The 14037-nt window shown below is 35.9% G+C and overlaps 1 protein-coding gene across 1 annotated transcript in view; it reads right to left on the bottom strand.

Moving 5' to 3' along the window:
• The window catches only part of DNER (delta/notch like EGF repeat containing), a gene marked incomplete at its 5' end in the record, with an annotated part of 116095 nt that overhangs the window by 34726 nt on the left and 67332 nt on the right, over nucleotides 1-14037 (bottom strand). Inside the window, one exon of the mRNA XM_083868801.1 lies at nucleotides 5470-5615. Coding sequence (XP_083724927.1) covers nucleotides 5470-5615 — 146 coding nt within the window. The remainder of the gene's footprint in view (nucleotides 1-5469; nucleotides 5616-14037) is intronic.

The following is a 14037-nucleotide window of genomic DNA, read 5'->3' as shown; positions in this document are numbered from 1 at the left end:
TATGCACTCTTTACATGACAGGCTCCCAGAGTGGTACTTCAGCAGTAACACTCCTTTTCAATTCTGTTAAAATTGAGTCTTCTTCTGAGTGCATTCATTACCTTTTCATTACCTTAATAAAAATCAAAACCACTACACCTCTTAAAGGTTTAAAGGACCTACATGAGGCATGATATGGCACATTTTTGTTAGTTATAAAATAATCAAAATTAGATTTTAAAACTCTTTAGGTGACTAAGTCTGTCAAGGAAGTCTCCAAGAAAAGAAGCAAGGAAACTCTCTCCTCTGTCGTATGCATTTAGACGACATCTGAATCTTTGTTCATTAAACACTAGATGGCAACATCACTCACTCTCATCTATTTCAAAGCTGGATCTTTAGTGCTGGAACGCAGCTGTCCCATGCACAAACATTGGAATGCAAAGTGCAGAACACGCATGGAACCACAAACAAAGAGATGGGGGCTTCTATTTTTGCTTGGTTTGCTTCATATGAATAAACAGATGTGACTTAAGTAGAAAATAATCATCTTCACATAAATAAAATACTTCACTCAGTAAACTCCAGATTTCAGTCTTCCTTACAAATATCACTCTGGTAGAGTTATACCAAAATGAATATGATATATATTCAAAACTCAAAACCATGAGTATGCTATTATGTGCCAGAAGTCCTTCTTAAGGGTACAGTCTACACATGCTCTGGAATTTACCCCAGCCTCTTCACACAACAGCTCTGAATATCTCACACATCACCAATGACAGGTTTCCAAACAAGGCTGTAGTTCAATGGAAAGGAAAGACGGGCAAGCAAAATAGAGTCAAAATTATTATACTCACATAGCACAATAACTACCTTTAAAGATAGAGCTGTCTACAGAGACAAAACCAGCATGGCTCTGCCTGCACTAAAAGCTCAGCATTACAATGTAGATATTAATACATTTAAACAATGCAACAATCAGTCATTGCTTCAACAATGGTGGTGAAATAAGAAGTTCAAAAAGACTCAGATAATATAGCTCTCCAAGAGTTTGATATATGGATCAATTTACCATAAAGAGTAGTTAACAAAATGGGTTTGAAAGCTGAAAAAGAAAAGCACTGTAACCCTTCAGTCTGAAATATCTAATGACAGGTAACAGTTCTGAGATGCTGACAAGATATTCTATAAAGAAGATTAGGTTATCATCGCTTACCCCATTTGATATTACTTTTTTTTTTTCCTGAATAGATAACATGTACTAGTAAATTTGAGGACAAATGAGTCAAGAAGCAGCTCAACACTGCCACTATGCTAAAATTAATGTTACTAAGAACTCCAAAATTATCTACTATCACTCAGGAAATTATCTGTGTATTTTACTTAAGTGCAAATCTATTGTATAATTTTGGATGGCAATAAAATAATTTTTAAAATACTTTGCTATTATCCAACCTGTACCTTATTATAAATATAGCTGGAATATGGTACTTTTTTGCTGTCTAATAAAAAGAGTAATAAATTCTTTTTTTTTTACTATAGCAAAGAAGTTGTTAAGATGACCAGAACAAAACTAATGTCTACTCTCTCTTACTGAGAAATACTTTCAGTACTTAGTACAACTCACAGTGAGTTACTATAATATTTGAGCAAAATATTGCATGATAATTACATACTTTGGAACATACTGTACTGAGGAAAATAAGCCCATATGCAGGACAGCATACCTTCAGGCATACATGAGGGGTTTTATAATCTGCCTTTTTACAGATTATTATCAAATGGATCTATCACAAAGCTTCCAGTCCACATAGAAGATAATGGAAACCACTGCTATTCAATATATTATTCCTCAGTGCAGGCAGAGTCCAGATATTTTTCTGTAAATCTCATGGGTTCTAAATCTAGCAATAAAATTTCATATTTACACAGTCAGCCCATCCATATTTTATATGGGGGAGCCAAAGTTATGGAACACAGCAGTCTGTGAGAGAGAGAAACAACCTCTTATGTAAGCAAAATTGTGGCCCTCACAATCAATGGATGGTTCAAGTTCACTTCAAAATCTTACATGAAATTGGAAATTCACACCAGACAAATCTCTCCCCTTTGGGTTAACATCAAAACTTTTCTCATCCATTAACTGTTAACAGTTAACTCATCCTGGTGTAAAGCTGAGTATATGAATGTGAGAGTGGTATTTATATTGTGATGATGCCAAGACCAGTGCTACACTTCTGACACATTCCTGTTTCCCTTGTGGACAAGTGGCAAGCACGGCAACAAAACAGGTACAAAGCTCATACAAAGGAAGGAAAAGGCATCACTTGAGCTCAGGATCACCTCACACCACAGCTCCAAGTGATGAGTTTTATGTTCCATTCAAAAGCAACAATAATTGAAAACAAAACTTTGCTTTTTGTAACCACACTCTATAAAAAGCATCTGGCTCAGTAGAAGTCAAGTCGTAGACCAGCAAGGAATGAGTAAAAACTGGCCAAGACTCCCAAGTTAGACCAGAATTCATTTGCTTATAGTTATAGGCACTCTATATATAACAGTAACCCCCAGTGCTTATAACACTGCAGATTGTTAACTGCATTTAAATTTCCCAATAAACAGATGTGTTCCTACATTCTTTTACATTCTACTAGATTTGAAATAAAACTATGAAGTACATAGAACCCCAAAGACAACCATTAATCTTCTTGGCACTGGAAGCAATGACTACAGCCAGCAGAGCTCTGAGCTTGCCCATAGCATTGGGCCTTTTATGCATATTTCTAAGAAGTTTCATCCTGCAAGATTAGATTGTGCAAAACAGAATGAATTATGGATAAAAACAAACAGCAAATCACAAAGGGGGCGTTTTAAATTTAAAGAAAATTAAAGTTTATGTTCTGCAAAAAGAAGTGTGTCGTGGGAAACAGACACGATGGTTGTCATGTCAAGTATGTAATTTTGGCAGCCACTTGCTCCATCGTTAGGGAAATCATCAAGATATTTTAGAGCACATCTCACATAATTTGAGTTAAACAATGGCAAAAACATTCTACTTAATGAAATATACACCTATTTTTATCTTATGCTAGGCATGAAGCAGTTTCCTCTCTGAAGTTCTCTGAAGCACCTAATAGGCTAAAGAGCAAGGAAAGCTCACGGATTCAGAAACACAGTACAGACAAAAAGACAACATGGCATTTTGATTCCCCCTGGAGTAGGAGGCTGGATATAAATTAACTTCATTTTGGTCACTGTATTTGATGTTCTAGCAAGCTACCCCAGCCCAGCACAGGTTTGTGGCATTTGAGAGGATCACTGGGAGCATTCCTCATTTGTTCAAGTTCTAGAAAACTCAGGAGCAGTTTGTGACAGAAAAATAGAAGCAATTGCATTTCTGAAGTTAAAATTATATTTGAAGACAGATAAATATCTTTTATGGTCATATAAATATATTTATGTTATTTTTTATGTTTTTTATATTTAGACATATTGAGAATCCTGCTAATTTTTGATCTCTGACTGCCATTAATTGATATTCTTCAGAAATGGATTTTGACATGGTTTCTGTGTGCCACAGCTTCAGCCACAGGGTTTTGGTCAACTACAGCCTAGTGCAATCAAAAACACAGCCTTAAAAAAAATTTCCTGGTTTAGGTTCAGAGAAAGAATAATGGTAAGATATGAACACTCCTAATTTTTTCTATTCACTCTCCAGGGAGAAAAACAGCCTGTGCACAAGGCGGGGCTCTCTCGTCACTCATGGTTCTGGTTTTAACATATAAAGCTTCCAATGTCAGGATGACAGGTAGGAACATAACGATACTGGTTTATCTTTTTTTGAGTTAAATAATTGCTTCTCTTTCTTGCTGTGAAGCCAATCTGTGTGTCTTTTTTAAAGAAAATTTTACTGTATTTGCTGCATCTTAAAAGATTAATAAGATGTGGATAATTATTAGAAGCCCTATATGCTTTTCCCTTAATATAGAAAAGCATTCTTTCTTCTGCATAGATATAGGAAGCAATTTATTGTTATTTTGTAACATGACATGCAACAAGAGAAATTAGAGCCATAAAATTGGACAAACAGCATGAAAATACATGAAATGAGGCAATCTATCAAAAGATCTAACTCTCAAATTGACAAAAAATGGAAAAATATTTTGATATGCCATTATGCATAGTAAACCTGAACATCTTTATATAATTCAAAATCAAAATACTGAATTTATAAAATAAAAATTATAAATACAGTAAAGCATAAAAACTAAACTGGACTAGGAAATAGAACGCTGTATCTGCATGAATAATTTATTTGGATACTAGCCAGCTGGTATAGTAAAGTAGCATTTATTTCTAAATTCATCTTGCAATAATTATGTTCACACATTACCTCAAGCATTTTACAGAATTTATTTTTGAGAAATAAAACAGATAATTATTCCAGATGTTAGTGCTGCCATGTATGTATGGATTATTGTGGCAATTTAATTATTGTTGTTCCAATTCAAAACACCATTTTCTATCAAACATGCTTATTGAGAATTTAAATCAGAAAATGGTAGCAGATGAACTAAAAGTGAATTCACTCAATATGCCAAATTTTTTGTGCTCACAGCAGGCTCACAGCTGTTAATATTTACTCAACAGTTACTACTGCTTTTATCTCCCAAATGAATATTAATAAAACCAAAGATTAACTGTGCATATTTGTGCTGTAAATTACTTTTAATCCATGAAATAAAAATAACATATATAGAAGGTAGAAGAGTATACATTATCTAAATCACAAAAGCCCAGCCTGGTTTTGTAAAAGCAGAATACAGACTGTAAATTTCACAGATTTGGTTCTTATTTTCTTATGTTGCTAGATCACACAAAATCCCCAGTGTGCAGTGGAATTGCCATCGTAATCCCTCAATGCAGTATTATGTAAAGGACAAAGCTGTACAGGAAACCTTGCAACCACTACCAAATTACTCCATTCTCTTTCTTCTCATAGTTATGGTCAGGTAATTCCATTGCACTGGTCAGTCTATTCTGAATAAGCACTTATTAAGATGTGGAGAGAGAAGCAGTAGATTAAGCTGACCTAAAACCTATGACAAGGCTGAGAACTTAACAAATCTGAGCACATTGGTCTGGAGATTGGAGACCCAAGTGCCCATGCCGGGGCTCTCTTTTAGAGAAACTTCCTTCTACAGTGACTGTAAGATGCAGTATAAAATCCCTTATCCCTGATTTGAACAATGGTTTTCATTGCCAGGGCAGGGTGTGAATCTTTGCATCTTGTTTCTGTTATTTTCTTACTTCAAGTGCTTGATTTTCAGGTATAGCAGATAAATATCGTTGTTATTTAGTAACACTTGTGAGCTTTCCACGCCTGTTACACAGCTGCAGGGTATAAAAACCAAGGACAATTTGCCCTGTGTTTAAATTATCATGGAATTGCCACATGACAGGAATGTCTTAGTAAATTGACCTTACCTCATCTGGCTTGGTGATGCATTTCCCTTTCCCTGAACATGGGAAATTGTCTGAATGGCTTCCCACAGGCATGCAGGTACTCATTTTCACCACCACAGTCAAGCGTAGAGCCACAATGCACTTGGTAACTGAATCATTCAAAAAACCTTTAAAAAAAAAAAAAAAAGAAAATATTCTTGTTATATGACAAAATAGGCTGATGCAAATAGGTTAATGCTCTGCAGCTAGAGAAACAAAACTGATTTGAAATAAACAGTCAACTCGGAACAAAACTGCTCATACTTAATACACACCTCTCTGAAAGCAAGGCATGTAAATACAAGTTAAAATACAGTTTGGAGACAAACCTCATTCTATTGATTTAAAAAAAGAAGACAGGATGGTGAGATGGATCTACTTCCAGAGCTCAAATCTACATTTTTTAGAGATCAAAACTGAATGCTTTTGCCTGATACTTTTTGAAAAGTAAAAAAAAATATTTCTTTTATTTCTTTAATGACAAGGAACACTAAAATCAAATTTTGTGGAGAAATATGTTTAAATGAATTCATAAAAGTTATTTTCAGAGCTAAAAAGCACCCAGATTCATCACTCTGGTAAAAAATGGAGAATTCCTTTGGCTCTGTTTTTTATGAAGTTTGTAAGAATATATTTAAACCACTTGACAGCATTTCTTTGTGTATTTGCAATGCAAGTATTATTGAATATCTGATCTGATTTCTCTGTAAGCTGATTTAGCAGGTAGAGATGAACTAAACATGGAAATAGGAACACTGGACAAGGAATAAGAAGATTCATAAATCTCTGACAAGCGCCTGTAGTTGCATGGAATGAAAAAAAAATGTGGTTGGTAGCTATTAAAACACACTGGAGCATAACAACATCAGTATCACATATATTCCTAAGAGATTTATCTGAAAAATAAAATAAGTACAACAGGAAAGATAAAATGAGGCACATACACAGCCCATGACATATGAGATAAAGTCAGAGTTCATGTTGAAATACACAGCCCCTGCTCCTGTACTTCACTTGTGCTTGAACTAATTTGTTCCAGCACACTGATTAGACTCCTGGACCACAGAACCTTCCATGTGTGGCATCAATTAATTGTTTTGTTTGGGGAGAATAAATGTGCACTGACACGAAAATGCACGTTTGGTATAGTGTATATACTATATGCAGAATTTATGTATAAAAAAAACACCAAAGATCCTTCCACAGATTGTCAAACTTTGACTTCACTATCCTCCATGTAGGCAGACTCCAAAGGGTCTAAGACTAGTACCAAAATGGAATGTTGCAGGCACAGAACCATTCTATGATTCTCCTTTTCTTTAGAAAATATAGAGAGAATTTAAGCCAATTTAAGCAAAAAAAGGATGGGGTTTTTTTTAAATAAATATCCTTAATTTTAAACAGAACAACACTATATAGATGCAGTGTAGGACATAGAATGTTTTTTTCTTAGATTTTCCACTTCAAATTGCAAAATCCATTTACAGCCTAAACCTCTAAGGAGCTTGAAAGATGCAGTTCAGCTTCTTGCATTATAGAATTGAGATAGCACAACCTTTAGTCAAGAGAAAAAAATAATAAACCAAAATATTTTTAATGAACAGGAACAAACAAAATCTCATGAAACAGAACTTCAACTGAATTCTCTTTCAGAAGGGCTGCTAAGCATTACTTAAATTTTGCATATGGAAGTGTCAAGCATGACTAATACTACAAATTCCACACAGAATCATGTGAAAGACTTGCATTCTTTGTTCTTCATTTTTAATTTTTACTTTTTAAAGTGCTGCATTCCTTCAGCTATTTGTTATCTAAGATCTCTAAACCCTATCTTCAAACAGGAAAATCTCATGTCCTACATAGACATCATTGGCTTGAATACAGCCTCTTCAAGTTAGCTGAATATTCTAAAGGATCAGATTTTTTAAAAAAGCAACACATGTATTGGGTATAGTTCCAAATGCCTAATGGTCTGTTTTGGCTAGTGAAGATTATTGTAATCTGATGACCTCTTCAAAGCAAGCCAATTTATTCTGGCCTCAATACATACCCCATTTTTACCCATCTGTTCAAAGATTCAGCCAGAATTTTTCTTTAACAATTGAATGCAATTGTCACTGGCAGTCATGCAATTATATGTGAATGCTTGGAAGAATATGGTATTTAGAAAATGTCTTTGGGTTCACATTTCCTTGTCTGAAGCAGATTGTTACATATTCTTCAGGACAGCTCCCTAAAGAAATATTAAATCAACCTTCTTTGTACTTTGAATCTTGTTACTATTTTGGTATCAAAAGCCCTTAGGCAAATCACTGAAAAAATCATTATTCTCTCTGGGATGCCACATATTTTCCTACAATTTCTAATTTTCTCACCTAATTTGTAAATACTAGAAAAATATAAGCATGGGCATTTATTTTCAGTCTACAGAAGTTTGCATACAATTTTCTGAGATCTCTAGGTTTTAAGGCTAAAAGAAGCCTGTCTGACCATCTAAATATAACACCCTGCTTAACTCAGGTCATAGCACTTCAATTAATTCCTTCCCCAATTCCCATAACAGCAACTGAACTAGAGTGAGTTTTAAGTTCTATTTTTAACTTCTAGATGGGAGAATAATTTTGGAACCATATTTACAGCCACTTTCATCTCAGGTCTGAAGAAAAATATTAAAGCATTTTACCCCAAATGGTAGTTTTGTTCAGTTCAACCTTGCTGGTTTTCTAAAGCCAGTTAAAACATAATGGCATCAAAGCATTTTTAGTTGCAGAATTCAGGGTTGAGTTATTTCTAGTAATATTGCGGAAACAATTCTCAAGCCTAATAAATCATAATGTGATGTGAGTAGTCATTTAGATTGCAGAGGAGGCATTTTCAAGCTTTTTGCACACATATTTGATAGTCTAGGAAATGCCTGCACAATTTCCTTGGCAGAATGCATGGTAAAATACACTACAGCTTGTTCCACCCTGGCACTTCCATGCACAAACATCTGGATGGATGTTCCAGTTTCACCTGCATAAAGAAAGTTAAGAATGAAAAGTAAGGAATAAAGTCAAACTAAAAGATGTCAGGTGTCATCATCTTGTCCAGTACTTTCAGAAGATCATATAATGCCATTCTGATTACCAGTACTTAAACATTAATTAAATGTATGCTTTCTAGACTACACAAACTGATTTGCTTCCCTCACAAGCCCCATTTCTGAGCAATACCTTCCTTCTAAGCACAGCAGTCTGAAGTCAGGAAGCTGGTCCACAGTGGACAGTCAAAATAGGGAAGACTGTAGCTAACAGACCACCAAGAAGGTTATCATATTGCACATAATGTTAGCAAAAGGAAAACTGCTTCACTAGAAATCATTCACTAACTCTTGGGATGCACCCAACATGTTCTGACACACAACAACGTCTTTTGCATTTGGCTTAAATGTATTTCTCTGTACTCCACACAGTGAATACATGTATTCCAAAGCTATTCACCTTTGGTTGAAAGAGCAGATTATCCTTCTAGTTCCAGTTCACAGAAGTGTGGATCTTTGAGTTCACCTACAGGTTTCTTGGATGATGAGAGTGACTGCCAAGGGGATTGGGCACTCACAACAAAGCATCAGTCCCTGAAGTTTCCAACTTACTTTTAGCCTGGTTTCCCAAGGAAATGAGACAGCAGTGGGATGTCTATCAGTTTCCATCTGTTCTCCTTTTCTCTCTCAACACTTTCCCACACCAAAAGCTTTCGGGTCAGTAGTCAACTTCAACATTTTGCTAAGCAGTGAAGTTCTCAAAGACACTAAGTGCCTACAGCTCCCCTGCACAGTAAGCAGCCCTGGCACCAAGGACATTGGTAAGTCAAGATGGTAGGAAAAATAAAAAGGGCCCTAGAATAAGGTGATGTAAATTCTCCACCCCATTCCCCATGTACAGTACAGTCAGCTGTTCATTATTTGGAAAATGGGAAACTGAGATATAGTTAAATGGAAGGAAAACAGGTCTCATCAGTCCTTCAGGATCAAAGGAGCAGCACTTAGTGTGCCTGCACATCTTCAGTTCTCATCATGCAGTAACATTGGGAAGCTAGGATTCTTCCAGATCGGATTTGACCTTCTAGAAAAAACACTGCTGTTATCAGAGCATCCTTTATAAACCTTAGTGGTCCAGGATAGAAGCCACATAACTGTATCTAATAGTTCAACCGCAGATGATGGAAAGTCATAGAATTAATCTAAAGTGTAGGAGGGTCCAGAGGAATTTTCTGTTTGACCACATCTCCCCCACAAGAGAAAATGTTGTCCAGCAAGCTAAACAAGAGTGGTCAATATGCTCAACCTCTTCTTTTGTGGCCATTGAACATTGCAGACATAATACTTTAAAGAAAGGAAGCTAGGAAAGAAAGAGAACTATATTTTTATTACAGTACTCACCAGAAAAAAAAAAAAAAAAAAGAAGAGAAAAAAGAATACCTCTGAATACAATCTCAAATAGATTTCCATCTAGCTAATCTAAGGAAGTTCAATCCTTGTCTTGTTCCTACAAGTCATGTTCAACTCATTTTAGAGACCTAACAAGTGAAAAGGCATAACAATATGTTTTTATGGTGCACTTAATTCTGAAAATTTACCTTTACATGTTAAGTACTAGATGCCTTTTTTTGATTTAGAAATGACATTTACCCCCCTTTCCATGACACTAATACTCTGGGTCAATAGGGCTTACCATTCCCCTCAGGACCCTGACACTGATACTGTTCTACAGACTATGAAAAATGGGTCAGGAATCCTTCCCTAGTTTGCCCCAGGATGATTATCATACATAAGAAAACGAGAAGTAAGAAACAGGTAATCAATGCCATTTGCAATCTTAGATGCAGTACATCAGTGCCATCAGCACCGTACAGAACATCTGAGATCGCTCCCTAACGATGCTGCTAGGCAACATAGCATCTGGGGATACAAAAATACAGCTGCAACAGCAAAACTGCTATTTTGTCCACAAATAGCACTATTTATAGGTGGCACAACTCTCCCAGATTCTATATAGATCAGTGTACTTACTCTGCTTCATTCACAGAAGTCTTGGTCAGATACTGCTTTTGAAATTATATATAGATTCTAATGAGAATCAGTTCAAGAACTGTTTCAAATATTTTATTTTTCACAAGCTCACATGAAACAGCAATTTAAAGAATTTTTCCTGGGAGGTGACTGAAAACCTTCTCATGGCATTCATTGTCTTCTCCAAATTGCATTCATAGCTACAGTCAGATGGATGTGCTTTCTTCCTTCGCTACCAACAATGAAGACAGACAGCCTGGGCTCCTGAAATCAAATATACACTTTCTTCTCAGGCATAGGTAAAAGGTAAGAGTGCTGCTGCTCAAGTTACATCCTCAGTAACAATACTACAGTTCTACCACAGGCAGATTGACAGTGATAGTGTTACACTGGTGTAAGAGAAAGCAAAATTTGGATGTAAGAAGATTATTACCAAAACCTTGGGAAGAAACAGCACACAGCTTCCTTCCAAGCTGGAGCTCAGTTTTGCACGAGTGGTATTAAAAATGTATTTACGAACTGAGCAAACCAGTTGAATTCACTTAGCATGGCAAAGTCCCATATTCCACTAAATTTCCCCTATAACAAATTTCAATTTCTAAATTTCACTGTTACTTAAACAATTATCCAACTTAATAGCTTGACTGGACCAAACCCCATGACAGAATTATGAAACCAGCTAGCAGGAGTACACTTATTCTTACAAAGCCACTTCCATTCAGCTTATTAAGGAGCTGTGGCAGTAGCTTAAAGCGTGACCTTCTCCCACAGCTTCAAGGACTCTGCTTACAGTCCAAAGTAATGGTGAAAGCCCAGCAAAGAGTGACAAGACTATTCTTCTAAAAGATTTCCTGTATCACAAATTCCCAGTGCATCTTTATTTTTCAGCATTTCAGCCAAGTTGCCAAGCTGGCAGAGAACTATTTGGGCCCAAATGTGGACCACCAGAATCCCTGATTCCACACTTCACAAATGCAGTTAAGTGTGGTGGGATACAAGTGGTGTAGCTGGGACTGCACTCAAGTCCAGAAGCTGGGATGGCAAGGCTGGCTGGGATATATCTGTAGTGACAGATTCAACTGAGAGGCTCTATTAGTGGCTACCCTACTTTTAAATACATGTTACAGTATGTTACACTACTAGCTAAAGATCTCAAAGCATTTTACAAGCATTATTAAAATGTATCTCACACTGGCACACTGCACAATATACCAGTTATGCACTGGTACTTGTATTCCACAGATCAGATTAGGCAGTCTGTCCAAGATTTTATCATGCACACAACCATGTGATCAACTTAAAATAAATACCTTAATTGTGAATTGGTGACAGAGTCATATTTGAAGAAAGAGGAATCTTAAAATTAAAGAAACAAACCAAAGGTATTTCACCAAACATTAAAAATTTGAGTAGATGAACCTCCAAAGACAGACTAGAAAAATAATTTCCCATTGTTATTTGCTAGAAATAGCAGTGAATAAGAATTAATTTTGAATAATTTACTGATTAATAAAAGATTACTCTAAAGAGCAAAAATTATTTAAATGCTAGCTTAAAACATAATATAATGTATGAAAATAACAACTAGTCTGATGTTTACATCTACTTATATGTGAGACGAGGTACATGCAACTTGATCATAAAGGACAGGATATTTATTTTATCGTATTTATAAAGATACCCTTTCTTATATAGCCAACAGCATTCTTCAGAATGGTTTGGATTGCAGCTGAATACTTCATTTCTTTGCCTTACAAGGCTATCTTTTAAAAGAAATCACTGAAATTAACACTTCACTGTGCTTTTCTCGCTGCTCACACTTTGCTGCTGCTGCTATTGTTTACCAAAAGGTCATTTTCTGCAAGGTTAGCTCTTGTGCCCAGAACCCCAGGGAAATGTTCAGTTGAGCATAATGCTCAAATCTGCAGACAATAAGGCCCTTCCAGGGAAATTTCACATTTAAAAATGAGAACCCCACTAACTGGAGCAGTTGTCACCAACTCCCCCCAGTGAGGCTGCCTTGCACAGAAGGAGCAGAACAGTCACACACACAGGGACAGAGGTTCTGCACATCAGCTGGGCACAAGCATGGCCTGAACACTCCAACCACAGCATGTGCATCGAGATTTCATTTGGTCCAGAGTGAAAGAGGGTTGAGTCAAAGGACTGCAACATGCCATGGACTGGAAGCTCTCACAGATACTCAGCTGACACATGGAAATTAGTTAAAGCTGCAGTAACTTGAGCACGTGGCTTTCAGTGAATTCAATTCACACATCTCCTATTATGAAATTAAATTTTCCTATTTAATTTTCTGCTTAAGTGAAAATAATTTCAAGATGCAGTAAACTGCTTTCTTTGAACAGAAATGTGTGCATGGTTTTAGAGGCCTGTAACAACACAAAACACAACACCTCAAAGCCCCAGCCACAGTTTGCCTCCTAATGTGAAATCCTATTGCCAGATAAAGAGCTAGAAAAGACCAACTTGTTTCAAAATATCACTCCATATTATTTTTTTTCACATAGTATTTTTCACACTGTTTCATTTTGCCTATTCAATATAGCTGCACTAGTATTGGTGGTGACCACTCATTAATGCATGATGAGATCTTGCTGGGAGACTCATTGAATAATCAAAGAACAGAAGAGTAAACAACCGCTCAGGGCAGAGTTAGAAAAGAAAATACTTTGTTGCATTTGAATGGCAGGACAGCATTTTGGTTTGGAAAATATTATCCCTCCTAACACAGAACCATATGGCTCCTACACTTATTAAAAAGCAGCAGATATCTTGTGCTTCAGAAGCCAAGCATTAATTTTCCTTTTTAAGCCAAACATCAAAAAGTTCCGTGGAATTCAAGCGAGCTGCCTTGGAGGTGTTGGCATTTGAATGGCATCACTACTCTTCATCTCACCACAAAGATGCTAGAGCACCTATTTTCAAGTGAGTTTTTACAGCTAGCAATTTTATTTAAGGAAATATTTTTGAAATACTTGATAATGATAGTTTAAAGCGGCTAATTATATTGTACTGATCTAAAAGGCTGGGCATCTTGGAGAAAACCAGATGACATGCCAAGTAATGTCAACTGGCAAGTCTACATCAGTTTTTGTTTGCTGTGATGAAAATAAGCATTATAATTTAAAGGTTGTGCTGGAGGATTTATTTTCTGTACAGATAAAAATATTAATTCATATTAAATGTTAAACTTTCTCCCTAATTATTATCTGCAAGGTCTTATCTGAGAAATAGCATTTTTCCTTATAAATGTCTTCCTTTGATTTTATAAGCAGACAATAAGCTAAAAAGCTAATGCAGCAATATCTCATGAAAGCTACTTTTTAAGCAGCATCTTTACATTCCTTTTAAGCAGCTGCTTAAGTAGCACCGTGGAAGTGCTAAATAAAGCACAAAGTCTAAAAGCAAATAGTTTCAACTATTTATAAGCTTTTTTTTTACAATTATATACAAACATTTTTTATTATACTACCTATGAG

Source organism: Zosterops lateralis (genome assembly GCF_965231275.1).
Source record: "Zosterops lateralis genome assembly, chromosome: 10".
Classification (NCBI taxonomy): domain Eukaryota; kingdom Metazoa; phylum Chordata; class Aves; order Passeriformes; family Zosteropidae; genus Zosterops; species Zosterops lateralis.
This window is presented reverse-complemented; position numbering and strand designations above follow the sequence as displayed.